This window comes from Anoplolepis gracilipes, chromosome 16, assembly GCF_047496725.1.
Source record: "Anoplolepis gracilipes chromosome 16, ASM4749672v1, whole genome shotgun sequence".
NCBI lineage: Eukaryota > Metazoa > Arthropoda > Insecta > Hymenoptera > Formicidae > Anoplolepis > Anoplolepis gracilipes.
In genome coordinates, this window is record NC_132985.1 from 6,918,047 (window position 1) to 6,935,910 (window position 17,864).

At 27.7% G+C, this 17,864-nt stretch overlaps 1 protein-coding gene across 1 annotated transcript; it reads left to right on the forward strand.

Annotated features, from left to right (window-relative positions):
* Positions 1-2,595: 2,595 nt before the first annotated feature.
* Positions 2,596-17,156, forward strand: LOC140674755 (uncharacterized). The gene is made up of 16 exons (XM_072908520.1): positions 2,596-2,623; positions 4,572-4,638; positions 4,927-5,103; positions 5,228-5,597; positions 6,756-7,081; positions 7,305-7,541; positions 7,781-8,032; positions 9,194-9,356; positions 9,410-9,446; positions 12,302-12,362; positions 13,732-13,908; positions 14,031-14,400; positions 14,525-14,856; positions 15,079-15,353; positions 15,546-15,804; positions 16,950-17,156. The coding sequence occupies exons 1-16, from the start codon at positions 2,621-2,623 to the stop codon at positions 17,114-17,116; spliced, it is 3,273 nt and encodes a 1,090-aa protein (XP_072764621.1). The 5' UTR covers positions 2,596-2,620; the 3' UTR covers positions 17,117-17,156.
* The last annotated feature ends 708 nt before the right edge of the window (positions 17,157-17,864 follow it).

Sequence of the window (17,864 nt, forward strand, 5' to 3'; positions counted from 1 at the left end):
TATTACTTTAAAAATATATAAATTTTTTTAATGTGTTTTTCTTGTAATCAAGAATTCTTTGTAAAGTTGACAGTAAGTGAATTATCTACCATTATCTTATTAATAACAAAAATAAAGTCTATAAAAATAAAATATCATATATTACACTTCCAATTTTGTTATTTATGTTACACTTTACTGTTTTGTACTATATTTTATTCTTATTATTAGTATTATCGTTGGAAAATATTCAGTAACTTTTAATTGTAGAAAAATAATCATAGTATGATTTTGTATAATTAATATATTTAAATATATATGTATTTAAATAAATGTAACTCTTCCTTTACTTTTTAACTTTGAATTATTCATGTATAACTTCAATATACATTTTCATATTAGTATTAAAATTAAATTCTGTCAAAACTTCTATAAATCAAATTTTTTTCGTCTCTCTATAAGATTTGGTAATTTGAAACATTTATTAACTCGAAATATTTTCTATTAAGATTCGAGTTAACGAGATTCAACTGTCTTGAAATAAAATTATTAAAATAAAAATAAAATTAATTAAAAATATGCAAAGAGAATGTATATAATATTTATTTACATCTTATATTTTTATACTTGTAACAACAGTATGTATTTATATATTATTAAAAATTGAATGCAGAGAATGATATCTTTTTCTTTCTCATTTGCACCTGTACAATTATGCTCGCGAAAAATTGAATGTATATCTATTAAAAAAAAATGTAAACATATATGAATTTGACATTACTATAGACACGTGATGGTTCAATTTCTCAGTGACTTCTTATCGCATGAAATTAAATGCATTCGGAATATAATTGAGATATGCATTAACAGCATCGACAGGAGTAATTGACAAGAAAAATTTCAGCATCATAGTTCTTAACATTGAGAAGTAAACTCTCATTCGTTGATATTGATGAGTCCGTATACGCATAAACACAATTACATTTCAAGAGAGACAAAAATAGCGATATTGCGTTCCCAGTTCGGTCCCGCTGTGACTGAAAATCTATAATTCATGTACATTATAAATATTATATTATAAATATATATATATAAATTAATAAATAAAGGACGGCAGTAAGAAAAAGAATCCTACAGAAGAGTAGACTTAAAAAACATGCACTTTTGATACACATGCAGATATTGTTTTTAGATTTTAAATAATTTTTTACTTCAATGTTATGCATTTACCTGAATTTTTGTAGCACTTATACACTGATCTAGAAAAAAACACTGATATGATGACTGTGTTGAATTATCATAATTATATGGTGAGATCGAATGCCTCAATATTGTAGAAAAGTAACACATGAGTTAATAACATTGTGACTATTTTGAATATTTTGATTTTGAATATATGGATCTACAAGAATAATAAAAAAGAATAATAAAAACAATTATTATGTATCAATTCTGGAGTAAAACTCATTGTCAGTTATTAACCTTTTCGGTACCAACGCCGATTATAGTACGCATCAACGTAACGAACATCACCTCGTGTTTTAAAGCATCGTACAAATTTATATTATTAGTTGTCTGTTAATTATTATCAACGATTCTTACTAGTTTTTTATTGTTTCATTGTTTCTATTTAAATTGATTTATTAACTTTAATTCCGGAGTCTACAGTACAGAGAAAGCTTACTCGCGGTAAGCATACGTACGCGAGAAAGGGAAAAATATAAGCCCTTTTGCAGTATATATTTTCTAAGCCTATTTATGCGAGATACTTTATATTCTCTCTTTTAAATAACTGCAAATGAGCCAGAATTTACATTAGAATGAGGTACATTAGAGTTTGTTAATGTACTTGTAACTTTTTTTATCAGCTAGATTAAAATAGTATTTTGATAAAAAACTTGTAAAATATGCTGTGCCTTTTTAATGAACAAATTATTATGTTGTATAATTATATCAGTTCTCAAAGTAATAATGACAAAAAGCGAATGAATAAACGTGTGTTTTACAATTCATCGCACACAATTGATAGAGTAAAAAAAACTTTGAATTTCATTTATTTCTTGCGCATATCGCAAGTAAATTTTATATACAATTTTTCTTGTATAGGAAATGGTGAGATAAAATGCCTCAATATTGTAGAGAAGTAACACATAAGTTAATAACATTGTGACTCTTTTTAATATTTTGATTTTGAATATATGGATCAACAATATAAAGAATAATTAAAACATTTATTATTTATCAATTTTAGAGTAAAACTCATTGTCAATTATTAAGCCTTGTATAGGAAATTTTATAACATTATTTTTGATTTAGTTATACATGGCAGACATATATTAATTATATCGTAAATAATTCAGGAGGCATTTGGTATAGAAACACATATAGTTATTTATTTATAAAATAAAATTACTTATTGTAAAGACACTCGAAGATTACATAAACAAAAAAAAAGATTAGCCATTGTAAATTTATTTATAAAATAACGTTTTAAAGTAGATAACTCGGTATTTTTATGCAAATGTGATTGCATACATTGTTCCTTATATGCAATCTTATGTAGTACCTTATATATAATAGTATAGAAGTCAGTTTGTAACCGTTTACACCGTAGAATACTACCTACCAACTTGTTCAGCAAATGGTGAGGAATTTTTGTATTCTTTAGAGGAGTTTTGTAGGGTCTTAGCTTAACATCCATAGTTCAGCTATGAACTTACAAGTAAGACAAACACAACGTTCTAAAGTCACGCTGTAGCTGTCCGAATCCAATACGGATTTCTCCATCCTGGCAGTGTGTGCATCCAGTCGCGATGAACTAGCTGCGAGAGACCCATCAGACTTATTGTTAGACGTCAGACTATTCGCTCTCTTTCAAGTCGTAATACTTTGTTACTCTGGGTAAAATAACATTAGACAAGAGGTCTGAGTAACTCGGATGATAAGAGAAATTCTTCAGAAAATAAAAGATCTCGAGTTCGATTTTAATGACCCGTGCTTCACATTATTTTTCGAGTCCACAAAAATATTGTTTACAAGCAAATATTTTTTTGAATGAAAAATGTTGTAAATACCTTACACAGAGTGTACGACAGCCGCTACCGTGAATGGATAATTGCTACAGTATGTCTGGGACAATATCATCCTCCAAAACATTATATGTACTTTTGTTTCATTTCTTATATACGGTATATTTCAATTAATTCCCGGATTAAATTTTTAAATTTAATACTAGTAGCGTAATTTGTCTGTACTTTTGGGAGTATGGAGAGGGAACTTATCACGCACTGCGTGTAAAATTTCAGCAAGTTATGTTCAAATTCTCGCAGTGTTCAAACGTTTCGCATGAACGATGTTTGTGACATGCGGTACTTATTGTAAAATAGATATTAATATGGAGCACCGTGTTGTAATTAAATTTTGTTTTAAAGCCGGTTTGAATGCGACAGAAACGTCCGCCAGACTATTTTCTTTTTCCAAAGATAAAGTTGCAGTTGAAAGGAAACCGATTTAACGCGATTGAAGACTATCCAGAAAGCAATAACTGAGAAGCTAAAGATTCCGCAAGAAGAGTTTACCCATGCGAAACTTGAAAATGCGAATCGATCAATGCAAAAAATGGAGACTTCTTTGAATAATAAATATCCTAAATAACATGTTTTTCAATTTTCCAAGCATGCAGAACTTCTCGATTACTGCTTTTTAGATGTCCTCAATCGTGTTAAATCGGTTTTCTTTCAACTACTGCTTTATCTTCGGAAAAAGAAAATAGTTTAGCGAACGTTTCCGTCGCATTCAAACTTTGAAACAAAATTAATTTGCAACACGTTGCTCGATATTAATATCTATTTTACAATGAGTAACACACGTCACAAACACCGTTTATGCGAAACGTTTGAGCGATGCTTGAATTTGACGTAGCTTGCTCAAACTTTACACGAAGTGCGCGATAAGTTCAATATAGTTTCGAAAGTACAGGAAAATTGCGCCACTAATATTGAATTAAAAATTTCAGTCCAAGAACTTTAGGGACATACCGTGTATAATAATCAATCAATGTAAAAATGGTAATAGTCACTTTTACGTATACGCGCACTTGCAATTACAATATTTCTCAATACTTAAAAAAATACTGATAAGTGCATATACACCCAGGACGTGCTCATATATATGCAGTAATCGTGACAGCAGAAATAAATCTTGCAAACAATCGATTTTTGAGAGAAAGATCACTTTGGGCAAGCTTTCCGTTTTAAAAAAGATAATATTATATTAACAAAATTACATAAACTTTTTTATAAATACAGGATTATTTTTATAATAATTGTTGATTTGTTAAGTCCATTTTTAATAAAAATATGATGTAAAATTATCATTTTATTTATTTATTATTGAAAGAATGTTTGTTAAGTCAATTTTTAATAAATATTTAATGCGTATTATTTATTTATTTATTTATTCAAAAGAGTATTCAAATTCTAATGTTTAAAAGTTTTCATCAAATCAATTAAATAATGACTAAAATCTTAGTGAAGAAAATCGAGTTATAAATAATTATTATAATAGAATATTTTCTATACTTGTACTACTAGAGCACTTCTCTTAATTCGGGCAAACAGCAAAAAACACTAATAAAACTCAACAGTTATGATTTCTCTAGTAAGTTTAATGTTAAATATATTAATTTCTTCTATTTCAATTGGCTCTTTTCTCATGTATTTTGGAAAAATTAATGTAATATTTCGAATATATAAGATTCCTAATATTTACAAACAAGTAACTGTCAACTTGGCGAATAATATTCGCCAAGTTGATAGTTACTTGTTTGTAAAAATTAATATTTTTGAAATATTTCGAATTTTTTCAAGTGACTTTAATCAAGTATTATCAAATTTTATGATTGTAATAAAATGTAATAAAATACTTAATTTAATTTGTTTCACACAGAACTTATGATGGTACTCATGGAATTAATTGCTATTTTCATCGCAGTTTTGATCATTATATATACTTATTATAAATATGTGTTATTCAATTACTGGCGCAAAAAAGGTGTTTTTTATGTGGAGCCTGTTGTGCCAACAGGTAATATCGGATCTTTAGTGACTAGCAAAGTATCAATAGGTGAGTATCTTTTGCCATAATATAATGAATTTATTTATAAGTGCAATCTTTTTACTCTCTTCGCCCTTTTCTTTTTTTATTGAGACGAGAAATAGTAGAATTGAACAAAAGAATTTTTTAACAGGCGAGTTTTTTTGCGACCTCTACATAAAATATAAAAATCATCGTGCCTTTGGAATATATATATTTTTCAAACCAAATCTGATAATCACCGATCCTGATCTTATTCGGGTAGTGCTGACAAAGGAATTCAAAAAATTCCATGATCGCGGATTATTCTGCAACGAGAAGGTTGATCCATTGACCGGTAATTTGGTTTCACTGTCTGGGAAGAAGTGGCGAAAATTGCGCGTCCAAATGACACCCACTTTCACTTCGGGAAAAATCAAACAGATGTTTGCGATTCTGAAGATATGTGGCGAAGAATTGGTGAAGAGCCTTGACAGCGTGGCTCAAGCAGGAGATCGCATCGAGATAAAAGATTGGTTTGGAAGGTTAACAAAAATTCTTGTATACATACACATATACGCTACGCATAAAAATATAAGGAACACTTTTTATATGTCGAAAAATGGGTTATTTTCATACTGTTACAACTCAGTGAAAAATAATGTGTAGAAAAATTAAAAAAAAAAATATTTTGAAGGTTGAAGTTTTAACTTTAACACGCTATCGATAGTTTAAAAAATTTTTGTATTTTCCTTATTTTATGCTTTAAAAAGGAACACATTGCTTTGTTCCTTAAAATTATGTATCTTTGAAACTCTGCGGCTTGATGAGAAAAATTATCTCGATGAATTTAAGTCAAGTTTCATAAGGTACAGTGTTTTCCTACAAAATGCTTTCTTTAAAACTTTCCTACGACCTTTTTGACCGAATTACATGATTTAAAAACTAAACCTATATTTTTCAGAAATATTGTCGATACTCGGTGAAAAATCATTGCAGGAAAATTAAAAAAACAAAGTATTTTAAAGCTTAAAGTTTTAGTTTTAACTTGCTGTCAATAATTTTTAAAAATATTTTGATCTTTTTAGTCCTATTCTCCAAACAAGAAACACTGTTCTTTTCCTTAAAATTACATATTTTTGACATACTGCAGTTCTTAAAAACTATTTTTCTCGAAAAATATAAGTCAAGTTTCTTAAAATACAACATTTTTTCTACAAAATGCTTTTTTTAAAATTTTTCTATAAATTTTATTATAAATACAGGTTTAGTTTTTAAATTATGTAATTCGGTCAAAAAAAATCGTAGGAAAGATTTAAAAGAAGCATATTTGTAGGTATAAACATTGTACTATATGAAACTTGACTTAAATTAATCAAGACAATTTTTCTCATCAAACCGCAAAGTTTCAAAGATACATAATTTTAAGGAACAAAGCTATGGGGTCCTTTTTAAAGCATAAAATAAGGAAAATACAAACATTTTTGAAACTATAGCGCATTCAAGTTAAAACATCAAACTTTAAAATATTTTTTTTTGAACTTTTCTACATGACTTTTCACCGAGTTGCAATTGTTTCAAAATAACCCATTTTTTGACGTATAAAAAGTGTTCCCTACATTTTTGTGCGTAGTGTGTATATATATAAATGTAAAGAAAAACTTTTTAATACTGAATTATGGTAATTTATTGAAAATTTGTAGGTATACCACGGATATAATTATGTCGATAGCTTTTGGAGTCCAATCTAATTGCATAAAAGAAAGCGACAATAAGATTCGATATTGGGGAAAAAAAATCTTTGAATTGCATCCTTTTTGGAACGTCTTTTCTGGGTTTGCGCCCCAAGTAATGGATTTCTTTTCCATCCCATTCCATGACCGAAGAGTCACTAAATTTTTTACGCAAATATTTCAAAACAATGTGGAATATAGACAAACGCATAACGTCGTCAGGCATGATTTTATGAATCTACTCATACAACTTATGGAAAAGGGCTATGTTGAACTCGATAATGTCGATGAATCTTGTAAATATATAGCTATACATTTGTTTTAAATTAATAATTTTTATTTTTCTATCGCGCTCATCTTGTTTTTTATAAGAAATTTTATTTTTGAAAATAAATGTGTTTCTATATTCGTACATTATACATATTTCTTATTTTAATTAAATATAAGCAATGATACGTATATATTGTATACTTCTAAAAAAATCGAGATTATAATATAAAATATTTTATTTGTATATAGCACCCACAAACATAAATAGGCTCACTTTGTTAGAAACGGCTGCGCAAGCTTTTATCTTTTTCGCCGCTGGCTTCGAAACTTCTTCGACGACAGCAACGTTTTGTTTATACGAATTAGCTCAACAACAGAACTTGCAAGACAAACTTTGCAAGGAAATTGACGAAACATTAAAAAAGCATGGCGAACTGACGTACAATGCTTTAAACGAAATGACATATCTTCACAAAGTTATGAACGGCAAGTTTATTGTCTGTATAATAGAATCGGGAGCAAATTATATTCTTATTAATCTTTGAGATTAAGTTCCATTTACAAACGAATTAAAAATTCTACTTATAACCAAGAATTTATTACACAACTTACGCATTGATATTTCTTAACTTATATATTATTTTTAAATAAACATGTATTACACACAGTAGTATACGAATATATATTTCAGAGTATTATTTCTACACTTTTTTTATACATTGCAGAAACTATGAGGAAATATCCACCTGTACCTATTTTAAATCGCATCTGTACCGAGGAAGTAACTCTTCCAACAACAAATATTCACGTGCCAAAAGGGATGGCAATCACTATACCGATACTTGGATTACAACGAGATCCATCGATATATCCAGATCCCGATAAATTTGACCCTGAACGATTTAATGAGGATAAAGTAGCAGCCAGACATCCTTATACTTTTTTGCCCTTTGGAGAAGGACCACGAATTTGTATCGGTGAGGCAACAATAAGCGTACTTTTCTATCTAATTTGTAAAAAAATCTGTTATTTCTTGTTATTTACAAACAGTGAAAACTTAATTTTTTTATAAATGTAAACAAAGCTATTATAAAAATGAAATGTAGAAAAATTTTTAACAGGGGCAACTCTTTATTAAGCAGTTATTATTAAGAATAGTGTTGAGTACAACGTAGTGAATAGAAGCGCAAAATTACACTCTGTCTTTGACTTTTGTTTACATACACATACTATTGAGTCAGATTATATACTGAGCAATGTTTTCCTACCATTTAATTGTATGAATTATTATATATATTAAAAGCGCCCACGGTTTATTAACTATCGTTATATGAAAAATTACCCGAGTTTTCAACTTTAAAACTGAATTAAAAGTTTTAATGTAAAATCTCAATTCAACCCATTCAAGCCCGAAAAACATATTGAGAAACTCTTTTGTTTATAATTTTTACCTTATTACCACAAATACTCATTTTTCCCTATTCTGTTGGACCATTATACAGTTCCACGTGTCTTTTCAACACATATATAATGTGCGTTTAGTGCGTAATATGTTTTTAATACATACAAAGATGTAAATAATGAATGAACTTTTTTTGTTTATAACTTTTTAATAAACCACGAACGACGTTTAAAACGTTACTCAAGACTACAACATGTCAACATAATTAGCATGGGCTCTGTTGTTTCCAACTCTTAATTTTTTTTATCTATAATTTTTTAAAAAAGACTCCCCCCTCCCTAAAAATTCTTCTACATTTCATTTTTGTAATAGTTTTGTTGATATTTATAAAAAAAGGTTGAGTTTTCGCTAGGCTATCATTTGTATATATTTACTACATTAATTAATATTTATATTTCAAAATCTGTAGCATAAAGAATTAAATATTTTATTTGTTGAATTGTAAATATATATATATATATATATATATATATATATATATATATATATATATATAGTTTTAAAAATATTTAAAAATCCATTTTTAATATATATTTCTTATAATTAAAAATTTTTTGTAAGGTTGACAGCAAGTGAATTATCTACCATTATCTTATTAATAACAAAAGTAAAGTCTTATTATTTTATCATAAAATTTTGTATCATTATTACTTATTACAATTATAATAATTTTCAGGTTCGAAATTTGGTTATGTACAAACTAAGGTTGGACTTGTAAGTCTTCTATCGAAATTCAAGTTCAAACTTGATTCCCGAACTACGGTTCCGATAATTATTGAAAGAAAAACCTTTGTACTTGCGCCCAAAGATGGTATATATCTTACAATCGAACCGCGAAAGTAATAAGTACTTTTGAATATTTTAGTTTGTTTTTCTAAAAAATATTATACAGGGTGTCTCGGAACACCCTTAACAACGCTCGTGAGCAGGTAGGGCACAGTAAACTGAGCAAAAAAGTCTTATACCATTTTGCGACTTTCGCAATAATTATTAAAATATTAATTAAAAACGCTTAGCGAACAATATTATACATATCTACAAGATGTCCGGTAATAATCGCCCCAACTCTCTAGGGCAGATAGAGCAAGTCAAATTGAACATAAAAGTCCTGTATTATTTTGCAATTAGCGCAATAATTATTGAACTATTAATTAAAAACGCTCAAGGTGTGCTGAGCGCTATATGCGCCGCGCGCTTATACGCTGAGCCTTTTTAATTAATATTTTAATAATTATTGCGAAAATCGCAAAATGATAGAAGACTTTTTTGCTCAGTTTACTGTGCCCTACCTGCTCACGAGCATTGTTAAGGGTGTTCCGGGACACCCTGTATATATATCACAATTACAATTTTGTTTTTTTGTGTTATATTTTACTTTTTTGAATTATATTTTATTTATACTTTCGTTATTTGTATTATCAAAAATCATAGAAAAATGTTAAACATATAAGTAACAGGTAACATTTTATGAGTGACTTTTATGAATTAATTTTACAAAGATAATTATATACGAACATAATTATATATTGTATTATTACGTAACTAAATATTTATGTATTTAGAAATATAATTATATATAATTAAATACAAATCCTTCTATATTTTGAAATTTTGAGTTATTCATGTATAATTTCAATGTATATGTATTTTATATTATTGTCAAATATCAAATTCTGTCAAAACCTTTATAAACAAAATTCTTTTTTGCTCTCGAAAACTCGAAAAGTTGGTAACTCGAATTATTTTCTATTTCCTTAAGATTCGACTAAATTAAAATAAAATTAGTAAAATAAAAAAATAAATTAATAGTATTCATAGAGAGTGTATATAAAATGTATTTACATTTTATATTCTTATATTTATAAGAAAGTAAGAAGTTAATATATAATTATTGGCATAACATCGAATCTTGATACAGAATACATGATGATTTTACATACTTTTTATATTATAAAAGAATTTAAATGTATTTGCGATTATAAAATTTTTTTAATAAAAGTTTCTCGAATTTATTAATAATTTTTTTAGTATGAAAAGAAAACTATTAAATATTTAAGTAATTATTAACAATAAAATTGAATTCTTATCGAATATGATAATTTAACGAATTTTGTGTTACTGTACATATTCTTTCAATTTCGTCTAATTTGCAATTTTTACAAAAGATATACAATACATATAATGTTATATATATATATGTAAACAAATATCTATACATGTATACATACGTTTCACGCGGCCAGCATTTACCTTAGCCGCAATACTGAGGCGCGTGAACATTTTTGCCCAGTAAAAACTAAAGATTGAGAAAACATCAAATAAATACCGACAAATGTCGACATCGATTTGACATCTTCTTTTCAACCGATTATTTCTCCGGAAATTCACTGGAAAGCAATGCTGAGAGAATCCCATTGTGCCGGCGTTCAACCTCGAGGTGATCGAACGCGAAACGCACGTGCCGGCGCTGGCGCCTCAGTAGAAACACGTGCTCGCACTGACAGTACGCCCGCCGGATTCGGATGAATGACTCACAGTTGTCGAATTGTCACGGGTCACGTACGCGGTGCTCACACTTCTTTTACTACACAATGCATGACATCAAGGAAAAGGAAGAGTAAGTAGTTATTCTTATAATCAAGAATTTTTTGTAAAGTTGACAGTAAGTGAATTATCTACCATTATCTTATTAATAACAAAAATAAAAGTCTTATAATTTTATCATAAAATTTTACTGTCATTATTACTTATTACAATTATAATAATTTTCAGGTTTGAGATTTGGTTATGTACAAACTAAGGTTGGACTTGTGAATTTTCTATCGCGATTCAAGTTCAAACTTGATTGAACTACGATTCCGATAGTTTTCGATAAAAAAAAGCGTTGTACTTGCGGCCAGGGAATGTATATCTTACTATCAAGCCGCGATAAGAAAATAATAAATTCTTATTAAAGTTTTTTATTGTTTCATTGTTTCTATTTAAATTGATTTATTAACTTTAATTCCGGAGTCCGCAGTACAGAGAAAGCTTACTCGCGGATACGTACACGATAAGGAAAGAATTAAAAATACAAGCCCTTCTGCAGTATATATATTTTCTAAGCCTATTTATGCGACAAATTACTTTATATTCTCTCCATTAAATAACTGCAAATGAGTCAGGATTTACATTAGAATGATTTATATTAGAGTTTGTTAATGTATTTGCAACTTTTTTATCAGCTAGATTAAAATAGTATTTAGATAAAAACCTTGTAAAATATGCTGTGCCTCTCTACTCAACAAATAATTATGTTGCATAATTACATTAGGTATCAAAGTAATAGTCAAATAATGACAAAAAGCGAATAAATAAGCGTGTGTTTCACAATTCACCGCACACAATTGATAATGTGAAGAAAACTTTGACTTTGATTTATTTCTTACGCATATCGCAAGTAAACTTTATATACAATTTTTCTTGTATAAAAAAATTAAAAATAAAAAGTTTATATATTTTATAATATTATCTTTGATTTAGTTATACATGGCAGACATATATTAATTATATCGTAAATCATTCAGGAATTAATTGGTATAGAAACACATGTAGTTATTTTTAAAATAAAATTACTTATTGCAAATACATTCAAAGATTACATAAATAAAAAGGAAAGATTAGCCATCGTAAATTTGTTTGTAAAATAACGTTTTAAAGTAGATAACTCGGTATTTTTATGCAAATGTGAGCAAATATTTTTCCTTATATGTAATCTTATGTAATACCTTATATATAATAGTAGAGAGGTCAGTTTGTAACCGTCCACACCGAAGAGTACTACCTACTAACTTGTTCAGCAAATGGTGAGGAATTTTTGTATTCTTTAGAGGAGTTTTGTAGGGTCTTAGCCTAACATCCATAGTTCAGCTATCAACTTACAAGTAAGATAAACACACCTGTGTGAAGTTAGCCCCCCAATATTAAAAAATTCAAAATTTTCTTTTTGCTAACGTTTGCCCATCGTTTGCCCATGAATGCCCCGTTGAAATTTTCGTTTGCCCTCTTTTAATTTAAAAAATATAGGCAAAACAAATTTTGGAAGGCCAACTTTACATTAGCCCTCCAACATTGAAAAATCTAAAATTTTCAACAGAAAATTAATTTGCAATACGTTGTTCGATATTAATATCCATTTTACAACGAGTAACACACGTCACAAACACCGTTCATGCGAAACGTTTGAGCGCTGCTTGAATTTGACGTAGCTTGTTCAAACTTTACACGGAGTGCGCGATAAGTTCAATATACTTTCAAAAGTACAGGCAAATTGCGCCACTAATATTAAATTTAAAAATTCAGTTCAAGAACTTTAGGGACATACCGTGTATAATAATCAATCAATGTAAAAATGATATTATAGTCACTTCTACGTATACACGCACTTGCAATTACAATATTTCTCAGTACTTAAAAAAATACTAATGAGTGCATATACACCCAAGACGTGCTCATATATATGCAGTAATCGTGACAGCAGAAATAAATCTTGCAAACAATCGATTTTTGAGAGAAAGATCACTTTGAGCAAGCTTTTTATTTTAAAAAAGGTAATATTATATTAACAATTACATAAACTTTTTTGTAAATACTTTTTTATAAATAAGTTCTTCAAATAAGTGCACATTTTTATAATAATAGATTATTTGTTAAGTCAATTTTTAATAAAAATATAATGCAAAATTACTATTTTACTTATGAATTATTAAAATTATGAAAAGATTATTTGTTAAATCATTTCTTAATAAAATTATAATGCGTAGGTATTATCTATTAAAAGAATTTTTAAGTCTTAATTTTAAAATATCTACATAAAGTCAATTAAATGTTGTCAAATTAAAATTTTATTAAAGAAAATCGATTTTATACATAATTATTTATAATAGAATATTTTCTATACTTGACTAATGGGACAGTTTTTTAAATCAACGCAAAGAAAAGAAAAAACTAATAAAATCCAGCAATAATTTTTCTAGCAACTTTATTTAGCTTTTTTCTCATGTATTTTACAAGAAACTGATAATTGACTGATAAAATGACTACAATAAATAATTACAAAAAGCGACAAATTTCTTAGTAATATTTTGTAATTTATATAATTTTAATCAAATGTTATCAAAGTTTATAACTGTAATGAAATGTAATAAAATACTTATTTCTATTTGTTTCAAACAGAAGTTACGATGGTATTTGCGGAATTAATTGTTACTTTCATCGCTGCTTTGGTTATTATATATACTTATTATAAGTATGTGTTGTTCAGTTACTGGCGCAAAAAAGGTATTTTTTATGTAGAGCCTGTTGTGCCAACTGGTAATATCGGATCCTTAGTGACTAACAAAGTATCATTAAGTGAGTATTCCTATAATATAATGAATTTATTTGCACGTGCAATCTTTTACTTTGTTCGCTCTCTTCTTTATTATATTTGAAACGAGAAATAGTAGAATTGTACAAAAAAATTTTTTTAACAGGCGAGTTTTTTTATGACCTCTACATAAAATATAAAGATCATCGTGCCTTTGGAATATATACATTTTTCAAGCCAAATCTGATAATCACCGATCCTGATCTTATTCGAGTTGTGCTGACAAAAGAATTCAACAATTTTCATGATCGCGGAATATTCTGCAACGAGAAGGTTGATCCATTGACCGGTCATTTGATAGCACTGTCTGGAAAGAAGTGGCGGAACTTGCGCGTCAAAATGACACCCACCTTCACTTCGGGAAAAATAAAACAGATGTTTGCGATTCTGAAGCTGCGCGGCGAAGAATTGGTGAGCAGCCTAGAAAGCGTGGCTCAAACAGGAGATCCTATCGAGATGAAAGATTGGTTTAAAAGGTAAGATTTAAAAAGTCCTTGTATACATATATATATATATATATATATATATATATATGTATATATAATACATTTTTTAATACTATAGTAGTTTATTGAAAATTTGGGTAAAATAAATTTGTAGGTATACCACGGATATAATTATGTCGGCAGTTTTTGGAGTAAATTCCAATTGCATAGAAAAAGGCGACAATGAGTTTCAATATTGTGGAAAAAGAATTTTTAAAGAGCATCCCTTTTGGTCCGTCTTATCTACGTTCATGCCTCAAGTATTGGATTTCTTTTCCATCATTATGCTTGACCGAGGAGTCACCAAATTTTGGACGCAAATATTTCGAGACAATGTGGAATATAGACGAACGCATAACATCGTCATAGATGATTTTATGAATCTACTCATACAACTTATGGAAAAGGGCTATGTTGAATCCGATGATGTCGATATCGATGAATCTTGTAAATATATAGCTATACATTTGTTTTAAATTAATAATTCTTATTTTTCTATCGCGCTCATCTTGTTTTTTATAAGAAATTTTATTTTTGAAAATAATGTGTTTCTATATTCGTACATTATACATATTTCTTACTTTAATTAAATATAAGCAATGATACGTATATATTGTGCATTTCTAAAAGAATCGAGATTATAATATAAAATATTTTATTTGTATATAGCATCCACGAACATAAATAGGCTCACTTTGTTACAAGCGGTTGCGCAAGCTTTTATCTTTTTCGCCGCTGGCTTCGAAACTTCTTCGACGACAGCAACGTTTTGTTTATACGAATTAGCTCAACAACAGGACTTGCAAGACAAACTTCGCAAGGAAATTGACGAAACATTAAAAAAGCATGGCGAACTGACGTACAATGCTTTAAACGAAATGACATATCTTCACAAAGTTATAAACGGCAAGTTTATTGTCTGTATAATAGAATCGGGAGCAAATTATATTCTTATAAATTTTTGAGATTAAGTTCCTTTTACAAACGAATTAAAAATTCTACTTAAAACCAAGAATTTATACACAACTTACGCATTGATATTTCTTAACTTATATATTATTTTTAAATAAACATGTATTACACCCGTTAGTATCCCAATATTTATTTGTTGTATTATTTCTACAATTTTTTTATATATTGCAGAGAGTTTGAGGAAATATCCACCTATACCTAATTTGATTCGCATCTGTACCGAGGAAATAACTCTTCCAACAACAAATATTCACGTGCCAAAAGGTATGACAATCACTATACCAATATTTGGGTTACATCGAGATCCATTGATATATCCAGATCCCGATAAGTTTGATCCTGAACGATTTAATAAGGATAAAGTAGCAGCCAGACATCCTTATACTTTTTTGCCATTTGGAGAAGGACCACGAATTTGTATCGGTGAGGCAACAATAAGCGTACTTTTCTATCTAATTTGTAAAAAAATCTGTTATTTTTTGTTATTTACAAATAGCGAAAACTTAATTTTTTTTATAAATGTAAACAAAGCTATTATAAAAATGAAATGTAGAAAAGTTTTTAACAGGGGCAACTCTTTATTAAACAGTTATTATCAAGAATAGTGTTGAGTACAACGTAGTGAATAGAAAGCGCAAAATTACACTCTGTCTTTGACTTTTGTTTACATACACATACCATTGAGTCAGATTATATACTAAGCAATGTTTTCCCACCATTTAATTGTATGAATTATTATATATATTAAAAGCGCCCACCGCTTATTAACTATCGTTATATGAAATTTCCCGAGTTTTTAACTTTAAAATTAAATTAAAAGTTTTAATGTAAAATCTCAATTCAACTTATTCAAGCCCAAAAAACATATTGAGAAACTCTTTTGTTTATAAGTTTTATTTTATTACCACAAATACTCATTTTTCCCTATTCTATTGGACCATTATACAGTTCCATATGTCTTTTCAACACATATAATGTTCAGTGCGTAATATGTTTTTAATACATACAAAGATGCGTATAATAAATGAAAATTTTTTTGTTTATAACTTTTTAATAAATTACGAACGACGTTTAAAACTTTTTGAACGTTACTCAAGACAACAACATGTCAACGTAATTAGCATGAGCTCTGTTTTTTCCAACTTTTAATTTCTTCATTTATAATTTTTTAAAAAAGACTTGCCCCTCCCTAAAAACTTTTCTACATTTCATTTTTGTAATAGTTTTGCTTATATTTATAAAAAAAGGTTGAGTTTCCGCTGGGGTATTACTTATATATATTTACTACATTAATTAATATTTATATTTCAAAACCTGTAGCATAAAGAATTAAATATTTTATTTGTTGAATTGTAAGTATATATATATATATATATATATATATATATAGTTTTAAAAATATTTAAAAATTCATTTTTAATATGTATTTCTTGTATTAAAAATTTTTTGTAAGGTTGACAGCAAGTGAATTATCTACCATTATCTTATTAATAACAAAAGTAAAGTCTTATTATTTTATCATAAAATTTTATATCATTATTACTTATTACAATTATAATAATTTTCAGGTTCGAGATTTGGTTATGTACAAACTAAAGTTGGACTAGTGAGTCTTCTATCGAGATTCAAGTTCAAACTTGATCCCCGAACTACGGTACCGATAATTATCGATAAAAAAAGCTTTGTACTTGCGGCCAAAGATGGTATATACCTTACAATCGAACCGCGAAAATAATAAGTACTTTTGAATATTTTAGTTTGTTTTTCTAAAAAATATTATATATATATATCACAATTACAATTTTGTTTTTTTGTGTTATATTTTACTCTTTTGAATTATATTTTATTTATACTTTCGTTATTTGTATTATCAAAAATCATAGAAAAATGTTAAACATATAAGTAACAGGTAACATTTTATGAGTAACTTTTATGAATTAATTTTAGAAAGATAATTATATACAAATATAATTATATATTGTATTATTATGTATCTTATTAAGTATTTGCATATTTAAATATATAATTATATATAATTAAATACAAATCCTTCTTTATTTTTTAATTTTAAGTTATTCATGTATAATTTCAATATATATGTATTTTATATTATTGTCAAATATCAAATTCTGTCAAAACAAAATTTTTTTTTGCTCTCGAAAACTCGAAAAGTTCGTAACTCGGATTATTTTCTATTTCCTTAAGATTCGACTGAATTGAAATAAAGTTAGTAAAATAAAAAAAATAAATTAATAGTATTTATAGGGAGTGTATATAAAATGTATTTACATCTTATACTTTTATACTTGTAGCAACAGTATGTATATATTATTAAAAATTGAATGCCAAAAATAATATCTTTTTCTTTCTCATTTGCACCTGTGAAATTATGCTCGCCAAAAATTGAATGTGAATCTAGTAACAAAATTGAATTTTGTCAAAACCTCTATAAGTCGAATATTTTTCGTACCTCTATAACTCGA